Source organism: Geotrypetes seraphini, chromosome 12 (assembly GCF_902459505.1).
Source record: "Geotrypetes seraphini chromosome 12, aGeoSer1.1, whole genome shotgun sequence".
Classification (NCBI taxonomy): Eukaryota; Metazoa; Chordata; class Amphibia; order Gymnophiona; family Dermophiidae; genus Geotrypetes; species Geotrypetes seraphini.
Genome location: NC_047095.1, coordinates 2,427,727 through 2,450,366, shown reverse-complemented (window position 1 = coordinate 2,450,366; position 22,640 = coordinate 2,427,727). Strand labels below are relative to the sequence as shown.

The 22,640-nt window shown below is 40.6% G+C and overlaps 1 protein-coding gene across 1 annotated transcript in view; it reads left to right on the top strand.

Annotated features, from left to right (window-relative positions):
- Positions 1–21,813, top strand: part of LOC117346647 (peroxiredoxin-6-like) — a 32,404-nt gene extending 10,591 nt beyond the window's left edge. The window contains exons 2-5 of the mRNA XM_033916564.1: positions 1,639–1,795; positions 12,194–12,340; positions 16,710–16,856; positions 21,443–21,813. Coding sequence (XP_033772455.1) covers positions 1,639–1,795; positions 12,194–12,340; positions 16,710–16,856; positions 21,443–21,577 — 586 coding nt within the window. The 3' untranslated portion in view covers positions 21,578–21,813. The remainder of the gene's footprint in view (positions 1–1,638; positions 1,796–12,193; positions 12,341–16,709; positions 16,857–21,442) is intronic.
- Positions 21,814–22,640: the final 827 nt, after the last annotated feature.

Sequence of the window (22,640 nt, the reverse complement as noted above, 5' to 3'; positions counted from 1 at the left end):
TACTGAAATACCTAAACCATTGATTCTTTCTGGAGGAGTGGAGGAAAGTCCACGTACAGAGGAAACACTGGATATTACCTTAAGGGATTTATGGTTAGGAATATCTAGAGTTGAAGGGTGTCTCAGGACAATGATGAAACAAATGGGGGATTTTTCTCAGTCTGTTTCTTCTAAATTAGAAAATGTGGACTCTAACTTAGGTTGCTTGGACAAACGATTAAATATTATAGAAACTCAATGTAATAATTTACAAGCTGTCTCGGTATCTGCTGTTAAAGATTCTACAGTGATACATTCTAAAATTGAATCTATGGAGAATATGAATAGAGCAAAAAATCTCCGCTTGGTCAATTTTCCAGTAACTCATTTATTGTCACCTGAAATTTTGTTAAGGAAGTTTCTTAAAGAAGTACTGGGAATGGCCAATGCGAAGAAATTTCCAATAAATAATTACTATTACATTCCTCCAAAAAAAATAAAATCTGCCCAGGAGGTGGACCATCTGGCCACACCAGAGGTAAATCTGACTGAATTTTTGGCAGATACACAGGATGTGATCCAGAGTCGGTCCACCCTGGTGATAACATGCATGAGTGAGATGGATAAGACATTAATTATGAAACTTTATTTTAAGAACAGGTTAATGAAATTTTGTGGGGATCTTGTTAGGATTTTTCCGGATGTCTCCAGAACCACTCAATTGAGAAGGAAAGAATTTCTGAAATTAAAGGATAGAGTTTTGGCTCTGAAGGCATCTTTTTACCTGAAATTTCCTTGTAAATGTTTAATTAAGTTACAAGATATTGAGTATGCTTTTTGGGATCCTATACAACTACAACAATTTCTAGTTGCGAGAGAATAGAAATGAGTTTGTTTCACCTAGCTGAGAATAAGAGGAGTAATTAATTTAATATCCCATAGTAAGGAATGATTCAAGGTAGGCTAGTACAAACCGAGAGAATTATTGTCCTTTAGTTTTCTTAAATTTATTTGATTAGAAATAGTAACATGTTCTCCCCATTGATGTGGGCTTAAAAGGAATTATGTATGCATGATTTGATTATGTATTGCTTTGTGTGATTTTTTCCTTTTTTCCTTTGGAAATATTGGATATTGTAAAGTATTCAAAAGCATAATAAAAAAAAAGAAATTGACCTCAACATCAGGCATTACAAATTGTACTTATTTAAAAGTGAATAAATAAGATTTTAAAACTTTCCAAAAATGGAAATAATTAAAGTAAAATTGCAAAGAGTTCCAATATTTAATAGAATAATAGTAGAATGAATAGTCATGAACAGATTTAAAACGTAATCCCTTTCAGATGGAAATGCTAACATTAGACAGATCTTGATCCATCTAATATTAGCATTTCCAATTGATTTTAATGCTTGATATAGAGTTTAAGGGAAGAGAAGTATGGAAATGGAGCTGTAGTAGTTTATGATGCAGAAACAATCAAAGCCCTGCAGTGGAATAAGTTTCCATGTGTACCTAACTGTTTCTTCTCTAAGTATTGCAGACTGTAAGTAAAGATTCATCCATCCAGCTCTGTTCAACTCCTTGCACAAAATATGAATGCTTACGGTCTGAATTCCCTCATTGCTTGCCTTACATGTACTTCTGTCCTCTTTCCAGATGGGGAATCCTTTTTTCTCACCCTGGAGACTACACTCCAGTATGCACAACCGAGCTTGGGCGAGCAGCAAAACTGTACCCAGAATTTGCCAAGCGTGGCATTCGTGTGATCTCTCTCTCAGTTAACAACCTTGCAGATCATCGGGAGTGGATAAAGGTAGCTTTAGAGGATGAAAAGGGTGGCTCTTTTTTCTCATTAATTGGGCCCTTATGAGACATTTCTTTGTAATTTTACATTTGGGCCCTGATTCTCTAAAGTGCATCCCGATTTTAGGCGTCCTACAGCTGTCTAATCAGCCAATCGGGATGCACGTTTTTAAAAAAAAAATGCTCCCCAGGCAAGCCTGAAGGCACCTCCGGGAGCCTAGGGAGACCCGCAAGATGCCTAAGCTCGTCTAAGGGCCTTAGGCTGAACCTAGGCGGCCCTACGCGTCTCCCTAGTAGAGGAGAAGCTTAAAATGTAGGCCAGCAAAATGCTGGCCTACATTGTAAGTAGACGCGGCCGCTATACTTATCGCGGCAAGGGATCTCTCTGCCGCTATAAGTATAGCGGGCCGCGGCCCTCTGACCAGGAGGGTGCCCAAACCCTCTGCCCGAAGACGCACCCCCCCTGACACTACCGACCGCCCCCCCCCCCCCGATATTACCGATCCCCCCCCAACAATATCGATAGCTGGCAGGAGGGTGCCCAATCCCTCCTGCCCGAAGACGCACCCCCCCCCAGCGCTAACCCTCCCAAAACCTCCACTCCACCAAACCTGTTCTTAGAAGGGTCTTGCACGTCTTGAGCCGGCAGGCAAGCCTCGTCGAAATGAAGCGGGCCCGCCCCTTCCAGGCCCATCCCGCCAAAGCCTAAGGCCTGATTGGCCCAGGCTCTAGAAGCCTGGACCAATCAGGCCTTAGGCATAGCGGGTCCGCCCATCCCCACTTAATCTAAGGCCTGATTGGCCAATCAGACCTTAGACTTAGTGGGGATGGGCGGACCCGCTATGCCTAAGGCCTGATTGGTCCAGGCTTCTAGAGCCTGGGCCAATCAGGCCTTAGGCTTCGGCGGGATGGGCCGGGAAGGGGCGGGCCCGCTTCATTTCGACGAGGCTTGCCTGCCTGCTCAAGACGTGCACGACCCTTCTAAGAACAGGTTTGGTGGAGTGGAGGTTTGGGGGGGGTTAGCGCCGGGGGGTGGGTGCGTCTTCGGGCAGGAGGGATTGGGCACCCTCCTGCCAGCTATCGATATTGTCGGGGGGGGATCGGTAATGTCGGGGGGGGGGCGGTCGGTAGTGTCGGGGGGGCGGTCGGTAGTGTCGGGGGGGGTGCGTCTTCGGGCAGAGGGTTTGGGCACCCTTCTGGTCAGGGGGCCGCGGCCCGCTATACTTATAGCGGCAGAGAGATCCCTTGCCGCGATAAGTGTAGCGGGCCATTTCTAATCTAACCCGTTACAGAATCGGGGTTTAGTTTAGGCCGATTCTGAATAGGACGCCTCTCCCGGGCGTCCTATTCAGAATCAGGGCCTAGGTGTCTTGCGGGCCTCGCCTTCAATATAGGCGGCCTGCCTGGGGAGCATTTTTTTAAAAAAACGTGCATACCGATTGGCTGATTAGACAGCTGTAGGACGCCTACAGCTGCCTAAAATCGGGACGCACTTTTAGAGAATCAGGCCCTTGGTGTTTAACCCTTTAATTGGCAGATAGTGAAATGGCTGCTTTATGTAACTTGATGTTGAGCAAGAACAGCAGTGCCAAGTAACAGGCATTTGGAGATGCAGATCTCCCATAAGAGCTATAGAAGACGCATGTTGCTTCTGAGCAACAATGCCAAATAAGGGTTAAATTGATCCAGAGGGCTTGGACCATGCAATACTTAATTGGTATTCCGCAGCACATTCACTTCATTCCAGCTAATAAAGTCTGTTGACCAAAGTTTCCCAGACTGTGGATTGGAACCCCAAAATGGGGTCAGAAAACCAGCATTTGGGGATGTGATATGGCTGGGCTGTCCACGTGTGCATCATTATTCTGCACTTCTGGGGGTGGAGGTTGGGAGGAGGGTCAATTTTATTTGGTTGTGATCATGGAATCACAGCCACAAAAAGACTGCTAAGCACTGCTCTCGCCACAAAAAAAGATATATTTTATTAGGATGTGTTTTTGTACTTTTTATTTTTCACTTTACAAGTCTCACTAACCCGTCATTGCATATAAAAAATTACATAGACTTTTTTATGTGGAGAAAACTCACATTCAAGAAGTTAATTTGTGAAGATCTTTGTCACTGGCAGAGACCTACTACAATGAGTGAATTGGAATTTTGATCCGGATTCCCTGAAGAAGGAAACAAAATGTGGTCCATGTCGAGATCCAGAAGTTGCCATAAAATAAGTGCAGAACAGAAAAAGTTTCATTGTTGAAGAAAGTTTTCACCACAAAAAACTGTCAATATAATTTTATATATGCAATTGGATATTGAGACTTTTGGGGTGGGGGACTTTGTCCCTGGGTAGTCTCTAGGTCTTTGAACATATATTACACGCATATGATATGCGTATATATTGACTAGTGCATTTTCAAGATTGTAAAAGGGATTATAACAGTCCTCTTAAACTGTGTTATTGATAAATAATGTCCATAACACTAGGGGCTCCTTTTACTAAGGTGCGCTAGCGTTTTTAGCGCACGCACAAAATTACCACATGCCAAACCGCGCTGTACGCTTCTAGAATAATGCCAGCTCACTGCTGGCATTAAGGTCTAGCACGCGCGGCAATTTAGCGCATGCTATTCCACGCGTTACGGCTCTAACGCACCTTTGTAAAAGGAGCCCTAAAATTCAGTGTTGTTGAAAAGTAATACTAACTAAATAAATCCACACTTATAAGAAAGAACACTATATGGCTTTCACATATAAACTCAAAAACATCGAACATCAAAATATTTTCAAAAACTTTTACAAAAAAGTGGTTGTATATCTCAGAATATGGAGTGATTTACCCAATCAATGGGTTATTTTATGTTCCAATTAGCACGGTGGCAATTCAAATGCACGCAAGACAATAGCGCGTGGACAATTGCGCGCAAGAAAATTGAGCGCTACGACAATTGAGCACGACAATTCAGCGCAAGACAATTCAGCGCACCACAAAATGGCGGAGCGTGCCACAAAAGGTTAACAACACAATCATGCAGACGTTCACGTAAACGATTCACGCCCATATTCACGTAAACGTGACAGTGTTTTGCAAGTGCATTTTTATCACTATGGTTACCTAGGCTCTTTGTGCTTTGAATATAAGTCATGTAAATGCATTTTCGTTACTATGGTTACTTTTGCTCCAGTGTTCCCGCTGCCGTGCCGTGTCTACAGAAAACAACTTTTCCCCTAAAAAATAGATAAACCATTAAGCTTCCTCTATAATGGGGGGTTACAACCCCCCAAAACCACCTCCAACGGCAGCGCCAGCACTATTAAGTAAACTGGGGGGATCCCCCTCACACCCCTTTAAAATTAGCTTTTAAGGTGGAGCGCGGGAGTCTTGCGCTCAATTGTCTGCTCCCAAATGTCGGCGTGCATTTGTCCCCTATTGTCATGCTAACACAATCACATGCAAGATGTTGACATAAGGATGTAATTTACATCATTGTCATACGTGACTGTTTTGCTAATGCATTTTTAATCACTATGGTTATCTAGCCTCTTGTCTTGCGCTCAGATGTCTTGCGCCTACTTGTCTTCGCCCATTTGTCCACGCGCATATGTCTTGCGTGCATCTGACTATGTACCAATTAGCACACTCCTGTTTACCTCATAGGTTTCCAACCACCTACTTACCTACTTTTTTTTGTAAAACAGTTTTTGAAAATATTTTGATGTTCGATGTTTTTGACTTTATATGTGAAAGCCATACAGTGTTCTTTCTTATGAGTGATAAATAATGAACATTATTGCCTTAACACACTTTACTCAATAGACTTTTTACCTTGTTATGCTATTCATATAAAGTGCCAACCTGGAGTAAAAAACTTCAAATTGGGGTGCAAACCCCTAAAATGCGTTTTTTACAGAATCAATCATTGCACCATTTTGAGTGAAAAGGTAATAGAAAGTGCTTATTGAAAAACACTCTTGCTTTAAATGTCCAATAAATGTCCAATAAAGTGAAAATGTAAAAGAAGTTCCTTTGTACCAGATAAAGAAGCACCTTTAAACTAAGCAGTGGTTCACTAGCAGTGCAGTAGGTTCTCTGAGGCAGCCAGGATTGGCGAAACGCGTCAGAACCTCGCCGGGTCAACGCTATCTGAACCATTAAGATAAGTTCTGATTTGAACTCATGTAGTTGAACTTATATAATAGTTGGAACATTTTCACTTTATTGGACATTTATTGGACATTTAAAGCAAGAGTGTTTTTCAATAAGCACTTTCTATTACCTTTTCACTCAAAATGGTGCAATGATTGATTCTGTAAAAAACGCATTTTAGGGGTTTGCACCCCAATTTGAAGTTTTTTACTCCATCTTGGATTCTGAGCGCCACTCTCGTTTAAAAAGGTATTTAAAGTAGCTTGTTCCTTTACTAGTTTTTTGCCTGTTTATGGTCATTTGGGAACAAATCTCCTTTTTTTGAAATTTACCCAGTTGTGTATATTGGATATTCATATAAAGTGAACAGCATTGATTTCTGGTAGAAACCCTCACCTGTTCTCATTTTTGCTAAGCAAGATTAGGTTCAGTTAACAATTATTTGGAACCTTTTAAAGATCTGTACCAACTGCTTTCACTGGTGTTGATGGACCTGTAGGCAGCACTACATTTTTTTGATCCAGCTTGATATTCATTCTACAGTCTAGTAATATTAACCTTAATACAGGTTTACAGTTGGGCATAAATTCTCCTGTATAAAATGTATCTGGATTTGTTAATGTTTATTAAAAATCTTTAAACACTGCTTAAATAGCCAAAAAAGGATCAAGGTGGTTAACATAATTCAATCAAAGTAATGAAAAGAATTCCATTTAAAAAGTATAGAAAAAAGAAGAAAAATAAAAAACATTTCTAATACATAATATAACAATCTAATAAAATAATTAATTAATTAATGCATATTGATGTACTGAATTCAAATTCTGTCAATGCAAGAAAGCCAACTGAAAATAATGTGCCTTTAAATATCTTTTAAAATTTAGGAAAGATTCTTCCTTTCTCAATTCTACAGGTAAACTATTCCATAAAATTGGAACCAAATAGAAAAATGCACAATTTCTAGTTGAGGCAAGATGAGCCTTCATTATATGAGGTATAGCTACTCTGTTATCATTCAATGATCTCAATAATCGCTAGGGATGAAATAACCCTAATAATGAGATTCTTTAGTGTGTATTGAATTTTGTATATAAATCTATCAACCTGGTTAGGAAAGCAATGGCACTGACTGGCACTTAAATGTGGCATGGCAAAGAGCAACAATAGAACTATACCCTAGATGTATAATTATTTAGGGAATACATGTTAATATGCAAAATCTGCTGGGATTGCTTGAAGTGGAACAGAATTCAATTACACCGGTGAGACGATGCCAAGTTTTTCTCTCCGACACACACATAAATTCTCTTCTGTGATGCCTTTTCCAGCAGCTCCTCCTTACATCTTAGGTAAAAATACAATCTGCTTAACTGATGATTCGTATATTACGGTATAAAATTACAAATCCGTTAGCAGTAGACAATGGCTTTGTGTATGTTTGTTTTGTTTTTAATTTATATGAATGTATCTTTTGTAAACTGTTTGTTTGTGGGCGATAAATTTTTAAAATAAATAAATAAAATCCACATTTCTAAACTTAATTTATCTTTCCTTACAAATCTAATCTTAAAATAGAATCAGATAATCTCTAAAAGTTGAGTGAAGAAATATTTTCTTTGGTTTGTTTTAAATCTACTATTTAGCTTCATCACATGCCCCTAGTCCTAGTATTTTTGGAAAGAGTGAACAAGTGATTTACATCTACCCTTTCCACTCCACTCAGTATTTTATAGACCTCTGTCATTTCTCCTCTAAGCTGTGTCTTCTCCAAGCTGAAAAGCTCTAGCCGCTTTAGCCTTTCTTCATGGAGAAATTATCCCATCTCTTTTATCATTTTTGTTGCCCTTCTCTGTACCTTTTCTAATGCTGCTATATCTTTTTTGAGATATGGCGACCAGAATTGCACACAGTATTCAAGGTGCGGCCTACCCATAGAGCAATACAAAAGCATGATAACATTCTCATCTTTGTTTTCTATTCCTTTCCTGATAATTCCTAACATTATATTTGCTTTCTTAGCAGCTGCTGCCACACACTGAGCTGAGGGTTTCAATTTATTCTCAATGATGACACCTAAATCCTTTTTCTTGGGTGGTGACTACTGATGTGGAATCTGCATCACGTAGCTATAGTTCAGGTTCCTCTATCCCACATGCATCACTTTAAATCAGCAGGAATGATCACAGCAGATGGACCAGGATGAATATGAACAAAACTTTATTGCAGTAATAAAATAATTAAAAAAAAAGACGGCACTATAATGAAATCACAATTGATTGAAGTTGGTCTCCTTATCTCAAGAAAGATATAGTGGCGCTAGAAAAGGTTCAAAGAAGAGCAACCAAGATGGTAAAGGGGATGGAACTCCTCTCATATGAGGAAAGACTAAAATGGTTAGGGCTCTTTAGCTTGGAAAAGAGAGGCTGAGGGGAGATATGAGTGAAGTCTACAAAATCCTGAGTGGAGTAGAACGGGTACAAGTGGATTGATTTTTCGCTCCGTCAAAAATGATAAAGACTAGGGGACACTCAATGAAGTTACACGGAAATACTTTTAAAACAAATAGGAGGAAATTTTTTTTCACTCGGAGAATAATAGTTAAGCTCTGGAATGCATTGCCAGAGGATGTGGTAAGAGCGGATAGCGTAGCTGTTTTTATGAAAGGTTTGGACAAGTTCCTGGATGAAAAGTCCATAGTCTGTTATTGAAAAAGACATGGGGGAAGCCACTGCTTGCCCTGTATCGGTAGCATGGAATATTGCTACACCTTGGGTTTTGACCAGGAACTAGTGACCTGGATTGGCCACCGCCAATCAATGGTTTGATGGACCATTGGTCTGACCCAGTAAGGCTATTCTTATGTTCTCAACATGGGCCCTGTTTCAGCTGATAAGCCTTCCTCAGGAGTCCTACTGTGAAATAATCAATTTATCAGCAATCAGTGATAACAAAACATTCGTATTGCACGATGCCGTGGCACTGGGCAAGATCTCTCAAGTGAACGCTTGCAAAAACTCAAATAAAATGAGGGTATGCTAGCTGATGCTTTTGTGGCATTCAGAGGAGGGCGACGAAAATGATAGGAAGCTTGCGCCAGAAGACGTATGAGGAGAGACTGGAAGACCTGAATATGTTTACCCTAGAGGAAAGGAGAGACAGGGGAGATATGGTTCAGACGTTCAAATACTTGAAGGGTATTAACGTAGAACAAAATCTTTTCCAGAGAAAGGAAAATGGTAAAACCAGAGGACATAATTTGAGGTTGAGGGGTGATAGATTCAGGGGCAATGTTAGGAAATTCTACTTTACGGAGAGGGTAGTGGATGCCTGGAATGCGCTCCCGAGAGAGGTGGTGGAGAGTAAAACTGTGACTGAGTTCAAAGAAGCGTGGGATGAACACAAAGGATCTAGAATCAGAAAATAAGATTAAATATTGAACTAAGGCCAGTACTGGGCAGACTTGCACGGTCTGTGTCTGTGTATGGCCGTTTGGTGGAGGATGGGCTGGGGAGGGCTTCAATGGCTGGGAGGGTATAGATGGGCTGGAGTAAGTCTTAACAGAGATTTCGGCAGTTGGAACCCAAGCACAGTACAGGGTAAAGCTTTGGATTCTTGCCCAGAAATAGCTAAGAAGAAGAAAAAAAAAAAAAAATTAAATTGAATCAGGTTGGGCAGAGTGGATGGACCATTCGGGTCTTTATCTGCCGTCATCTACTATGTTACTATGTTTGAGAGCTATCAAGTGAACACCTCCAAAAGCACCAGTGTGAGCTTACAAGCAAACGCCAATAGAGTTAAAGCTTAAAAGTAAAATACATTATTGGCCATAGTTAATGTCTCACTGCATGAAGGAGTTTTAAGCTTTAACCCTGTTGGTATTTCTTTGAAAGCTCATGCTGGCGCGTTTGGTGATATTCACTTCATAGCTCTTGCCTAGCACTACTGCAATGTACAATATGAATTTTTTGTTATCGCCGATTGCTGATTGATTGATTGTAATTGTGTGGTGAAGTTGTTGCTGCATAGAAGAGAAAACTGCCGTGTTGCTTTAGTTGGATGCTTACTCTTATAGGCCCCCTTTTATCAAGCCACCTAAGGGTTTTTTGTTTTGCAGGCCGCTGTGGTAAAAGCTCCGGCGCTCATAGAATTCCTATGAGCTTCGGAGCTTTTACTGTAGCGGCATGCGATAGAAAACCTTTACGTGGCTTGATAAAAGGGGGCCCACCCTGCTGAACAATGGTTTGAGCCTATAGTATGTCCCTCCCTGGCCATCCGACAGTGGCAAGCCCATGACACACCTGGTACGTGGGAGCGCGCTGTAACAGAGGTAAAGGTCAATACCAGAATAGGGAAAGGGTTCCACATGTACCTATATCAGAGCTATTCAGTTACCTAATTCAAGGCTGGAGATGTTGTAACGCTCTGGGATTTCTGATTGGTCCATCATGGAACTTGCAGCACTGATAGCAATGGGCAGAATCAGTCCGTATAAATCCCACAGTGGTTTAGATGTAATTTTGCAAGCCAAGAGTGACTGCTTTCAACATCTAACTTCTCCCACACTGGGTTCTACATATTATGTCATGTCTGTCCACATTAGATTGTAAGCTCATCCGAGTGGACCATCTATCAAATGTCAGTGTACAGTACTGCGTAAGTCTTTCGGCACTATAGAAGTGATAAATATCGTGTTTCCCCAAAAATAAGACACTGTCTTATATTAATTTGGGGCCCAAAACAGGCACTAGGTCTTATTTTCGGGGATGTCTTATTTTTTAATGTAATGATCATCTTTCCTTTCTTCTCCTCCACCCTAATTCTTCTTATTTCCTTTCTCTCCCCCACATGTGCAGCATCTTTCCTCCCCTCTCACCCATCCCCTTGTGCAGTACCTTTCTAACCTCCCTCCCATCCCTTATGCAGCAGAACCCTTACAGTTTCTATCCCTCTTTTCCTCCCGTGTAGCATCTTTCTATTCCCCCGCCGTGCACCTCCCCTCCTCCGCCCGCTGACCCATCTCTCCCTCCCATCGGATCCGTGACACAGCAAATCGGCAGCGTCGGCACTCAGCATGACATCATCATCAGAGGAACACCCAGGAGATAGAAGGCCGCGAAGCAGCCTATGTAAGTTGCTGCCAAGTGCCGATGCTGCTGGTTTGTTATAAGGTATTCCTGTCTCACGGTTCATATGGGAGGGAGAGATGGGTCAGCGGGAGGGGGGATGCACAGTGGTGGCAGGGGGAAGCGCTGCTACTGCTGGCGACTAGGGCTTATTTTTGGGGGTAGGGCTTATTTTTGGGGAAACACGGTAGTAGTAGTAGTAGCTTCTCATATAGTTATAACATCTCCTTTGAAACACATTCAAATCTGAGGATAAGATGGATGTGAGGGCAGATTACAGTGTTAATTCTGACACACAAACAGGCAGCTTTATTTACAGATAAATTAAAAACAAATCTAAAAGGAGGATATCTGTCCTTTATCTTTAATCAAATTGTTCATATACAAGCTCACCCCCTTTGATTCAGGGCAGAATTTCCAGAATTGGCCATGCTAGCTCTGTAAACAGAAAGACCTCAAATGGTCTTAGTCAACCTGGTGTTGATTTCTAGTTGCTTTTGAAGTGTAAAAAGGCCTCTCTCCTAACCTACAGCTCTTGTTTTCTAAGGAGCACTTCAGAATCCTTTCCCCTCCAGCTATCTTTATAGAGCCTTGCTTGATGGTATGATCAGTAGAAGCTGTATGCAAAGCTATGAGGCTGTGACTTACATACTTCCATATGCTCCATCCCAGGGACCTTTCCATTTTAGCAGAACAATTCCTGATTGGGACAGTTAGTACATGCCTCCTTTGAGCTGGTTTATTGCACTGTTTGCATTAGCAATTTTCTTGGAAAATTATGACCCTTTGTGTGCAATGTCCCTCCCCCAAACAACCCCCCTCCAAAAAAAAAAAACCCTTAGAAAATAAGAATGGGAATTGTACTCAGTTGTTCAGTGTGAAACTTAATTATCATTGTCGGAGTTGTATTGTCAAATGTATTTTGACTTGTTTTACTAATAAGAAAAATAAAAGAATTGAATTAACTCTCTATGTGATGCCATTTATTACAGATGTTCTTGATCTCGCCATTATTTACCCATCACAAAAGGGTGCATGATGGCTAGACAAATTGTTGCAGGTTTTTAACTGTGCTAACCCTCTAAACTTTTTTTTTTGCTTCTAGTGTTCACTTCTGAACCTCTCTGTCTGTTTTGTGCAGGATATCAATGCATATAATGGAGATAAAATCACTGGTACGCTCCCTTTTCCAATGATCGCAGATGAAAACCATGAGGTGTCAAAGAAGTTCGGCATGTTACCTTCTACTGCAAAACACAGCACTGGCTTGCCCCGAACTGTTCGTTCTGTAAGTTCTCTTGCTACTTTTAAGAGCAGATTTTGTAAGACATTCCATATTTATTTTCCATGCTTTGGAAGATGAGCACAGGGCTTTTACCCAGCGAACCACAGCTGCTTCCTTTCAGTTATGGGGGTTTCTACCATGAGAGCTTAGTGATCCTAGCCATGTGAAGGTGAAAATACCTGAGAAGATCATAGCTTAGCAGATCCCTAAGCTATCATATCAGATGTGAGAAAGAAAGACATTAGTGGAAGCTGCTGTGACTCAATGGTAAAAACCCTGTTCCCATCTTCCAGAGGCACATATTTTAATTGTGGCATTCTACCTTGCAGGTGCACCTTGATGATCTCACAATGAGGTCAGAATTATGCAGCTGCACACGTCCATTTGCAATAAAGTACCGGGTTTCCCCGAAAATAAGACAGTGTCATATTAATTTTGGATCGAAAAACGCATTAGGTCTTATTTTCGGTGGATGTCTTATTTTTTTTTCATGTACAACAATCATCTCTCCCTTCCTCTCCTTCACCCCAATTCTTCCTCTTTCCTTCCCCCCCCATGTACAGCATCTTTCCTCCCCTCTCACCTATCCCCTTGTGCAGCATCATTCTATCCCTCCCTCCCATTCCCTTGTACAGCAGAACCCCACTGACCTTCCCACCTTGAGACTGATATACCTCTGCTCTGAGGCCTCCAAAAACAGCAGCAATGGCAGGTGTTTTTTGAGGACTCAGCGAAAATATGTCAGGGCTCACCAGGGTGGGGATTGCTGAATCGACGAACCCAATTTTTTCAGCTAATCGGGCAGCACTGGTGTCAGAGATGGAGTCAGGGACATTTGTGGGGGTGGGGGGGGTCAATCTTAACTAGGGCTTAGTTTTGGGGTAGGGCTTATATTAGGAGCATCTTTAAAAATCTTGCTAGGGCTTATTTTCGGAATAGGTCTTATTTTTGTGGAAACAGGGTAGAAGCAGTGCTAAGGTCTGTATCTGTTTTTGTTGTTTTTGCAAATGAAGTTATGTATGCAATCTATATATTTTTTTCATGTGCTTTCCTTGCTTTCAGTAATGAGCTGATTAGAGCACTGTTTAGTCAGAAAAAAAAGGGTAGCTTTTTAGCAAGAAACTTAAAGCTGTGTTTTTTTCATATGCTCTGCTTCAGTTAATGGATGTTTTCCTCTAATTAGCAAATAACATTGCTGATTGTCCACAAAAATGGAAGGTGTTACATGCAGTATATCTGTTTTGATGTGCCCTGTTTATGTGGTGCCTTATTAAATGCTTTTTGAGCTTAATAAAGCAAAAATAAAAACCCAGAGAGCTATTTAGCAGATTGCATTAAGGATGTCCAAACTGTGCTTAAGTTCTGTCCATAGAACTCAGGTGTATCTGAAGCCCAAACTATGCTCAAAAGAAGACCTGGTTTTCAATTGCCTACAATGTAGGCATAAGATGGATGCTCTAGGTCACTCAGCATTATGCAAATGAATCAAAAGGACACCCATATTTAAGCCTCGCCCAAACCACGCCCACACCTATTCCTTTAGGTGTGAGTTTTCCCAATGGGTGTCCATGAAATTGTGGAGGCGCCTACAAAGTGACATCCACATCTTTGGAAGTCCATGTGCCAATTATCGCTCATTAAGACCCTTAAATGGCTTATTAACTACTTAGTTTGGACACCTAAGTCCTGCTCAGCGTTAAACAGGACTTAGGCACCCTTTATAGAATCAGGGCCTAAGTGTATACTCTAATAATGAGAAATTCTCATAGAGTTCACTATATCATACAAGAAATGTTCAGAGTTGTGTGGTCCTACCAAGGGCTAAAAGCCCCTATAGAAGGACCCACCACCCAATTGCAACTGTGAAAAGTTAAAAAATATTTATATACGTTTTTAACTTATGCATTTTTGAAAACTATCAAAATAATTATTTGAAGCAAAAAGACTTAACTTTGAAATGTGTTCAAGGGTTCCGACATGGGCCACATTTCACTGTCTGTTTCAAGGAACCCACTAAGATCTTTTGTATGAACTTGTATGAACCAAAGATAAGGTGGTTATGCTTCAATCTTTCAAAATATCTTTAAGAAAAAATATCCGCTTTAAATTTCAAATTTTAAACATGTACTTTGCACAAATGTATGGAGGCTATTTAAGGCTGGGTACCTGTCAATGTGTTGTCACTGTGTGATACTCTTCCTGTCTTCAGTGGTGGTTAACGAACAAAACAAACTGCCGCAAAAAATTTAAGTAATTTGCGTCAGCACGCACCACGCTGTGTAACACGAAGACATTATTTTTTAGCAGCGTCAAAGATGAACTGTCAAACTTATCAAAAAATGGAAAAAGGATTTTCATAAATGAAAATTGGGGAGGGCCAAAATTACACAAAGCTGATTATCAAAAAAACCTGGGCTTACAAGAAAACCTGCCATTCAATTTCAAGATTTAGACCTCTAAGTTGAAGAGTGCCAAGTGAGTAAATCCAGCGTTATTCTCTAGTCCAGTGGTTCCAACCCTGTCCTGGAGGACCACCAGGCCAATCGGGTTTTCAGGCTAGCCCTAATGAATATGCATGAGAGAGATTTGCATAAAATGGATTTGGTTTTGGCTGCTACCAAAACTGCTGGTTTTGGTCAGCCTCTAGTACACTGGTCCCCAGCTCTGTCCTGGAGGACCACCAGCCAGTCTTATTTTCAGGATAGCCCTAATGAATATGCATGGGGTAGATTTGTATGCCTGTCACCTCTTATTATATACAAATATCTCTCATGCATATTCATTAGGGCTATCTCGAAAACCTGATTGGCTGGTGGTCCTCCAGGACAGGATTGGAACACTGCTCTAGTGAATATTTCATAATATATATGGAGAAAAATTCTTAAGTAGCAACAAATCTAAATGCACTCGGTGAAGAAAATATGTTGGGAAGACGGAAATTGTCCCAGATGTATTAGGTGCCACTAGCCTGATTAAAAAGAAATTCCAAGCACCTCTTAATATTTGGAAAAAAGGAGGCTCAGGGGAGATATGATAGAGACCTTCAAGATCATGAGGGGCATAGAGAGGGTGGATAGGGACAGATTCTTCAGACTGAAGGGGACAACAAGTACGAGGGGGCATTCGGAAAAACTGAAGGGAGATAGGTTCAAAACAAATGCAAGGAAGTTTTTTTTCACCCAAAGGGTCGTGGACACTTGGAATGCGCTACCGGAGGAAGTGATCAGGCAGAGTACGGTACAGGGATTCAAACAGGGATTGGACGGATTCCTGAGGGATAAAGGGATCGTGGGATACTGAGGGAGGAGCTGGGATGTAACACAAGTATAGAAAGCTAACCAGGTAATAAGTATAGAAACCCAACAGGTCGTGCATATGCAAGACCAGAGGGTTAGGACTTTGATGGGAAGATAGGACTTCAATGAGAAACCAAGGTGGCAAGGGAGCCCCTTCTGGTGATTCAGACAGGTCGTGACCTGTTTGAGTCGCCGCGGGAGCGGACTGCCGGGCAGGATGGACCTATGGTCTGACCCGGCGGAGGCACTGCTTATGTTCTTATATTATTCCTTATGAACCCCCGATGGAAGCTTTCTTTGAAACAATACAGGTATTGATAATAGCATTAGCAGTGAATCTAAGAGACTGGGATCATCTCAAGCATATCTTTGCATAGGGGTGAGGTTCATTCTTGTCATTATATGCATAAAATTAACCTATCTGGGAGACACAAATGACAGAATTACTATCACATACTGTACATGTAGGGTTACCATATGGCTCCAGAAAAAGAAGGATGGATTGGGCATCCAGGTTTTACTTCTATTGCTTTCAATGGAAGTACAACTCGGACGTCTCAATCCATCCTCCTTTTTCTGGAGCCATATGGTAACATTACATACATGGATACACTAAGAAATTTAAGCTGTCAAATACACATACATAGAACCACCAACATCCTTCACATAAACACACAAAGCTGCTATCGTGCACAAAGAACCACTTCTTTGTCTTTCTCAAACACACATATGCAGATACAAGTGACTTCTTTCATACACATATTCTCACTTTTCTATGTCTCTCATTCGCACACACATCACAAAGTTGGAAATTTGCACTCATTGGAAATGTGTATAAGTCCTTTACAATCTTCTTAGAAGTATTTGGAAGATCCTGTAAGCATAGATGATTCTTTGGGAGAAATAATGGATTATAAAGAGATTCAGTTTCCACATAAACCTATGAACTATCCACAATTTCAGAGTGATAGCACTTTGTTTATCTTGCCTGTACAGTTGCTTGCCTAACTTGGATGAGAATTTAGGAGGAAGAGTGTCATACTTTTGTCCCAGTAATGGTTTACTTGGTTGTTTAGGTGTTCATCATTGGTCCAGACAAGAAGCTGAAATTATCTATACTGTACCCAGCCTCCACTGGCAGGAGCTTTGATGAGATCCTGAGAGTGGTGGATTCCCTCCAGCTGACTGCAAAACATGAGGTTGCTACCCCAGTGGACTGGCAGGTAAGAAGCCTGTTATTCAGGTAGCCAAAATAGAAGAACTTTGGATTTTGACTTCCTAGCTGTTCAAATTTTTTTTTATTATTTAAACAATTTTACAAGTTACACCACTTGTTAATGAAATACAGTGCAAAAGAAAAACAATAAAGCAATTATTTTAGAAGAAAAAGTAGCACTTCATCAGACCACTATAAGGAGAGTGGGGGAGAACCATAAAAAGGTAATGGGAGAACCATTAATAGATTAACATGAATAAAAGAAAATAGCAAAGACAGCTGTACTTTTTTTTCTTTTTAAATAGTGTCTGTTGTTATCTTCTTGAGGTCCAAAAAAGTTCTCAGGTGTTCAAGCTGAAAGAAGACATATTTCAGGCCTAAATATTTGATTACACATTTGCACTGATATGCCAAGAGGTAACTAGCACCAAGTTTCTTTGTTTCCTCTCATTGCCAAAAATTGTTTTCTTCTTTCCTGGGTGGACTTAGTCACGTCAGAATACAGCCATAACCTCTGACCACAATAAGAGGTCGAATTCTTAAAATATATCCGCATGATAGAATTCAAGTCGTGTTCAAAGACAAAATTAATGAGGGTAACCCAATCTTTAACTTGAGAAAGGAATTCCTCCACAATTTCCATGATGTTATGAAAGTCTTTATCAAATTGTACGACGTTCACTGGGACTAAATCATTTGTTTTATCTCCTGTGTCTGTCTTTTTGGTAACAGGAAAATAATAGGCTTTATTTATAGGGGGAATAGCTTCAGGTGGATATTTTAAATTTTCCAACAAGTATTTTTTAAAGACTTCTACAGGTGATAGGCCTAGAATTTTAGGGCATTTAAGCACTCTAAGGTTTAAATGTCTATTGTAATTTTCAATTGATTTGATTTTCCTTAGGATAAATTTCTGATTTTTAATAACTTCAAGTGTATCTTTCAATGGAGTAGTCTCAGTTTGGATTTTTTTCCATGCAGTCCTTATGAACTTTATCAATATTCAATGAAAAAGCATCCACTTTGGAAACTAGTACCTCAAGTTCTTGTGCTGTCTTCCTAACTTTCACATCCAGTCTTCCTATGGCTTCAAGAAGTATCCCAATAAACTCCTCAGTCTGTATTTTCTTCGGGGAAGACACTGCCTCCAGAGCCTCCTCTGGGGTCTCCTCCTCCACTCTCCCAGGGCTCGACTCCAGCACCTGCTCCTGAGCTGGACATTGAGTACTCAGTATCGGGGGAAACAAGGAGATCTCCCATTCCTCCAGGTCGAGCGATTATGAGTCTGAGAGTAGGTGGTGGCTGATAATCTCTCCAGGAGCTGCAGTATAGTTTGAAGTGGGGTTGAAGAGAGAGCCGGTCCCGTAGCCTTCACAGACCCTTTCCTCTTGGTGTGCAGCATTGCCTACAAAAATATAGAGAAAAGCGGCAAAAAGTACTTTTCAAAGGTAAGCCATTGCAAAAAGTGCAGAATACAGACGCTGTCAAGCTCCGTCAGCCATCTTGGGTCCTCCCCTGCCTAGCTGTTCAAATTTAACTTACATTTTGTCCTTGGTTCAGTATATAGCAATTTTGTAATTACTTCTTTAATATATGTGTACTGAGATTATAAAGGTACTAATTTTCAAAGCACATAAACTTACAATGTTAGATAGTAACATTGCAAGTCTATGTACTTTGAAAATGAGCTTCTAAATGTAGAAAATGTTTGAAACATGATCAGGTAACCGTTTCTTAATTATAGAATATCAGGTTGGTAATCAAAAAACAGACGTCCAAAAAACAGCCTAAATTGGCACTTGGATATCCTAATCAAAACTGTCTTTCTGTACATCTAACTAGGTGTTCCAGCCTCTATGTCCAGAACACAAGATGGGCATGGTGGAGGCATGTTAAGGACAGGCTTTGGGCAGTCTCAAGAGCGAGTTAAATATGGACGTCTTATAGCAATAATAAACATTTAGCAAGACATCCTGGATAGAACATATGTTTGGAATTAGACCTGTTTTAGAAAGGTCTAAGTGCCATAAAGGTGCCCAAACTGACCAGATGACACCCCCACACTCCCCAAGTGCCCAACGACCCCATTCCACCACACAAAAATGAGAACACAAAGGTACATACCTGTCTCTAAAACAGCAGCATCTGGTATGGGGAAGCTAAGGAGAACTGCACACAAGCCAGTCAGGGCCTTAGGCCCCTCCCATTGCATTCCAAGTGACATTGAGAGGGGGAAGGCCAGTCATTCTGAGCATGCAGCCCTATAGGTAGGAGAGTGGGATTCCCTCCTGCCGATTTATCATCCGAAGGTACAGGGGTTGTCTAGTGGATATGGGGAGATGTTGGGGATGTCCTATTTGGATGGTGGGAGGGGATCGTGACCACTGAGGGAGTAAGGGAGGGTCATACCAGTGGTCTTGTTGTCAGTTTCGGCACCTTTGGGGAACTTAGAAACACGATGGCAGATAAATGGCCCATTTAGTTTGCCCATCCGCAGTAACCATTATCTCTTCCTCTCTAAGAGATCCCATGTCTTCTTGAATTCAGACACAGTCTCTGTCTCCATCACTTCTTCTGGGAGACTGTTCCACATATCTACCACCCTTTCTGTAAAAAGTATTTCTTTAGGCTAGCTGTTAGGAGAGACCAGCGGAGCAAGGGTCTAAGATGGTGGCAGCAAAGTGACGGCATCTCCGACTCAGACCTGCAGAGATTTCCTCTTACCTTCTTGACATGCTGCATTCCAAAAGAAAAAGAAATGTTCGGGTTGATTCCTCGGTGGCAAGAACTTATTCCCCTGCACAGCAGTCCTTTCAAGAGTTCACTGCTATTTCTATCCCACTTTAGTGTCCAGAGTACAGTCCGCTGCTTCTTTGACGAGGAGACGCCAAAGAACTGGACTTCAACATCTCTCTCTCTCCTGGATTCTGTTCCCCTACTGTGTCCTGCTCCCATCATGACTCAGCTAGTGGAACCTGGCAAAGTATCTTTGACTGGGGTAACTCCAATTCAAGGGGATATAGCCACGAGATTCGAGGGAGCAAGGAGAGCTATGAGTTGTAGTGGAGGGTTTCTCCTAGCTGGCGAGACCAGCGGTTAACGCTGGAGAGCATTTGGGAAGCTCTCCAGAAACTAAACTTCATAGTTTCCAATTCTGCTCAGAGGTGGCTATTTTGTAAGTACTATAGATGCTCTGGGGAGCAAACTGGATGACCCAAAGGAGTTTACCTCAGAGTTAAAGGTTACAGATAAAGAATTAACGTCGAGGATAGTAAAAGATAAAAACTTACTTAATAGAAAGAACAATTGGAAAACCATAACTGTAGACTAAATATGCATTTTTAAAAATTTTCCAAAATCTTTGGAATTGCAATCCTATTGAATTGCTTAAGAAATAGCTTACTGAGGTTCTGGGCTTTTCTTCTGAATATATTCCCCCCCCCCCCCAATAAGTCGTATATATTATTTACCTGCGAAGAAAGAAATAGGAATTGACCCAAAGAATGTGAAAATGAATACAGGTGAAAAAGCAGCTCTAAATATCCTTTGTTTATGAGCAGGATGTTAATGCTATATTCAGATGATTATTTTTTTTGTTTGGCAACTCTCAAGTATTATTCTATGGTAGAAAGGTTTGGATATACCCAGACGTGACTAGACAAACACAAGAGCGAAGAAAATTATTTCTTGCAATGAGAACTGAAACAGTGTCTCTGCGGGGCTTCATTTCTTTTGGCCTATCCATCCAAATGTATGATCAAATATTTAGGGGTAAAGTATGTATTTTTTTTTGCCCCTGAGCAGTTAAGAGCATTTATAGATTTGAAGAAATTGGTAATCAGTAATGTTTAGTTATTATGAACAGTTATTGTGACAGTGGGATTAGATGTTAAGCCTTATTTGTATATTTATTTCCTCAATAAGTCTCTCTTCATTTCTTTTGCCTGGGCCCTCTCCAGCTATGGTAGTCTAATGAAGATTTATATATTTTTTCCTTCTCTTATATTGTTCTTGTATTATAATTACTTTCTGTAACGAGAATATTCTTGTGAATTATGGTTAAATGGCAATAAAATGGAGAGGGGGGGGGGGGAGTATTTCCTTAGATTACTCCTGAGCCTATCACCTCTTAACTTCATTTTATGCCCTCATTCCGGTTTCCTTTCAAATGAGAAAACTAAAACAGGTCTAATTCCCTATGTCTGCCTAAGAAAGCTTCGGTTATTCCCTCAGGACATCCAGCTCTAAGCCCGCATGATGCCCACCCATAACATACCTCCCAATACGCCCCTTTGAGCTTTGGATGTACAGTAGCATAGAAGTGCTACTGAATATCCAGAAAGTTGGTTTTGGCACTTGGACATCTCTGATATTAGGATGTCCAAGTGCTGACTTAAGTGGGTTTTTGGCCGTTTCAAAGTTTTGATTATGCCCCTCATGGTGTACATTTTTCAGAACAGGAATATTGAGGTTGGTAGGACAGAGAACGAATGAGGGGTAAAAATAAAAACATCAATAAACCTTACTACAATGTAAATCAGTATTAATATGTTCACACTAACTGGTTGACTTATTCTGTTCTTTTTTCACCAGCCTGGAGATAAAGTGATGATAAGCACCACAGTTTCTGAAGAAGAAGCTAGAAAGCTGTTCCCGCATGGAGTCTGCACTAGAGACCTTCCTTCCGGCAAGAATTATCTTCGGTTCACACCTCAGCCAATGGACTGACAAGAATGTTGGTCAGGATTGCCAGAGAAAGCAACTTATCCAGCAGCATGAAATTCCTGATCTCTTGTACTGTATTAATCATCTGTTATTTGTTCTTAATATGGATCATGTTATGTATTGGTTGACTTGATGCTGGGAAGGGAGACATGAATTGTCATTGCTAGCAACATTTGTTTAAGTCGGCTGCTGCAGGTGGAGAATAAGATCATAAAATACATTTGAAATTTTGAATTCAATTGCAATGCATCTCTTGTTTTTATTTGGCTAGTATAGTAGGATGTTAAGGAGTAATTTTACAAAGCATTTCTGCATATAAAACATACAGAATTAGATGTTTTATAAAATTACTGAAGGTGTGGAGGGGCTTTTTCAATATGATGTCTAAATTCGAGTTTATGTCGAACAATAATAGGGAAATATGCAATGTTACTCTGTGAATAGCTAACAATTTGTATATTACTAAATTTCACAGTTATTATAACTATATATTCTGTTCATTAATAATTTTGTATTAAAATTATTACGGTGATGTGCTCAGACCTGTAACCCAATAAATAGTGAAGTCACTACAATGAGTTTAACAAGGGGACCATCATTGCAACCACCTGTCCCCGACCCTCCCTGAAAGAACTTGAACTTATTCAGATACTATAGTTGTACTTATCTGAATGGAGAGGTTTTTGTTGTTGAACTTGGTCTAGTTAAATCTCAATGGTGACTGTGTTCTAACGAATAAAGTGGCGATTAAAATCCAAAAGTGATAATTTATGTAGTCATCAATCCCCGTCCCCCCGACTCGAGTTTCGTATTCTTCGTCGGGGAGGGACACTGAAAATTTAAATCAAAACATGGTCATTAATATTATTTTACTAAAAGATTATGTTGTAAGAAAAGATCCAAGCTACACCTTATCAAAATACTATTACAATTTTTCTAATTAAATTGTCTTGATACCTGTTGCTGGCTAACTGAGGCCAGACTTGTTCAAAATCTTCTGGCCATCTGCAAAACACTGCTGTAATCTAAGGAAATACTCCCCCCCTCTCCATTTTATTGCCATTTA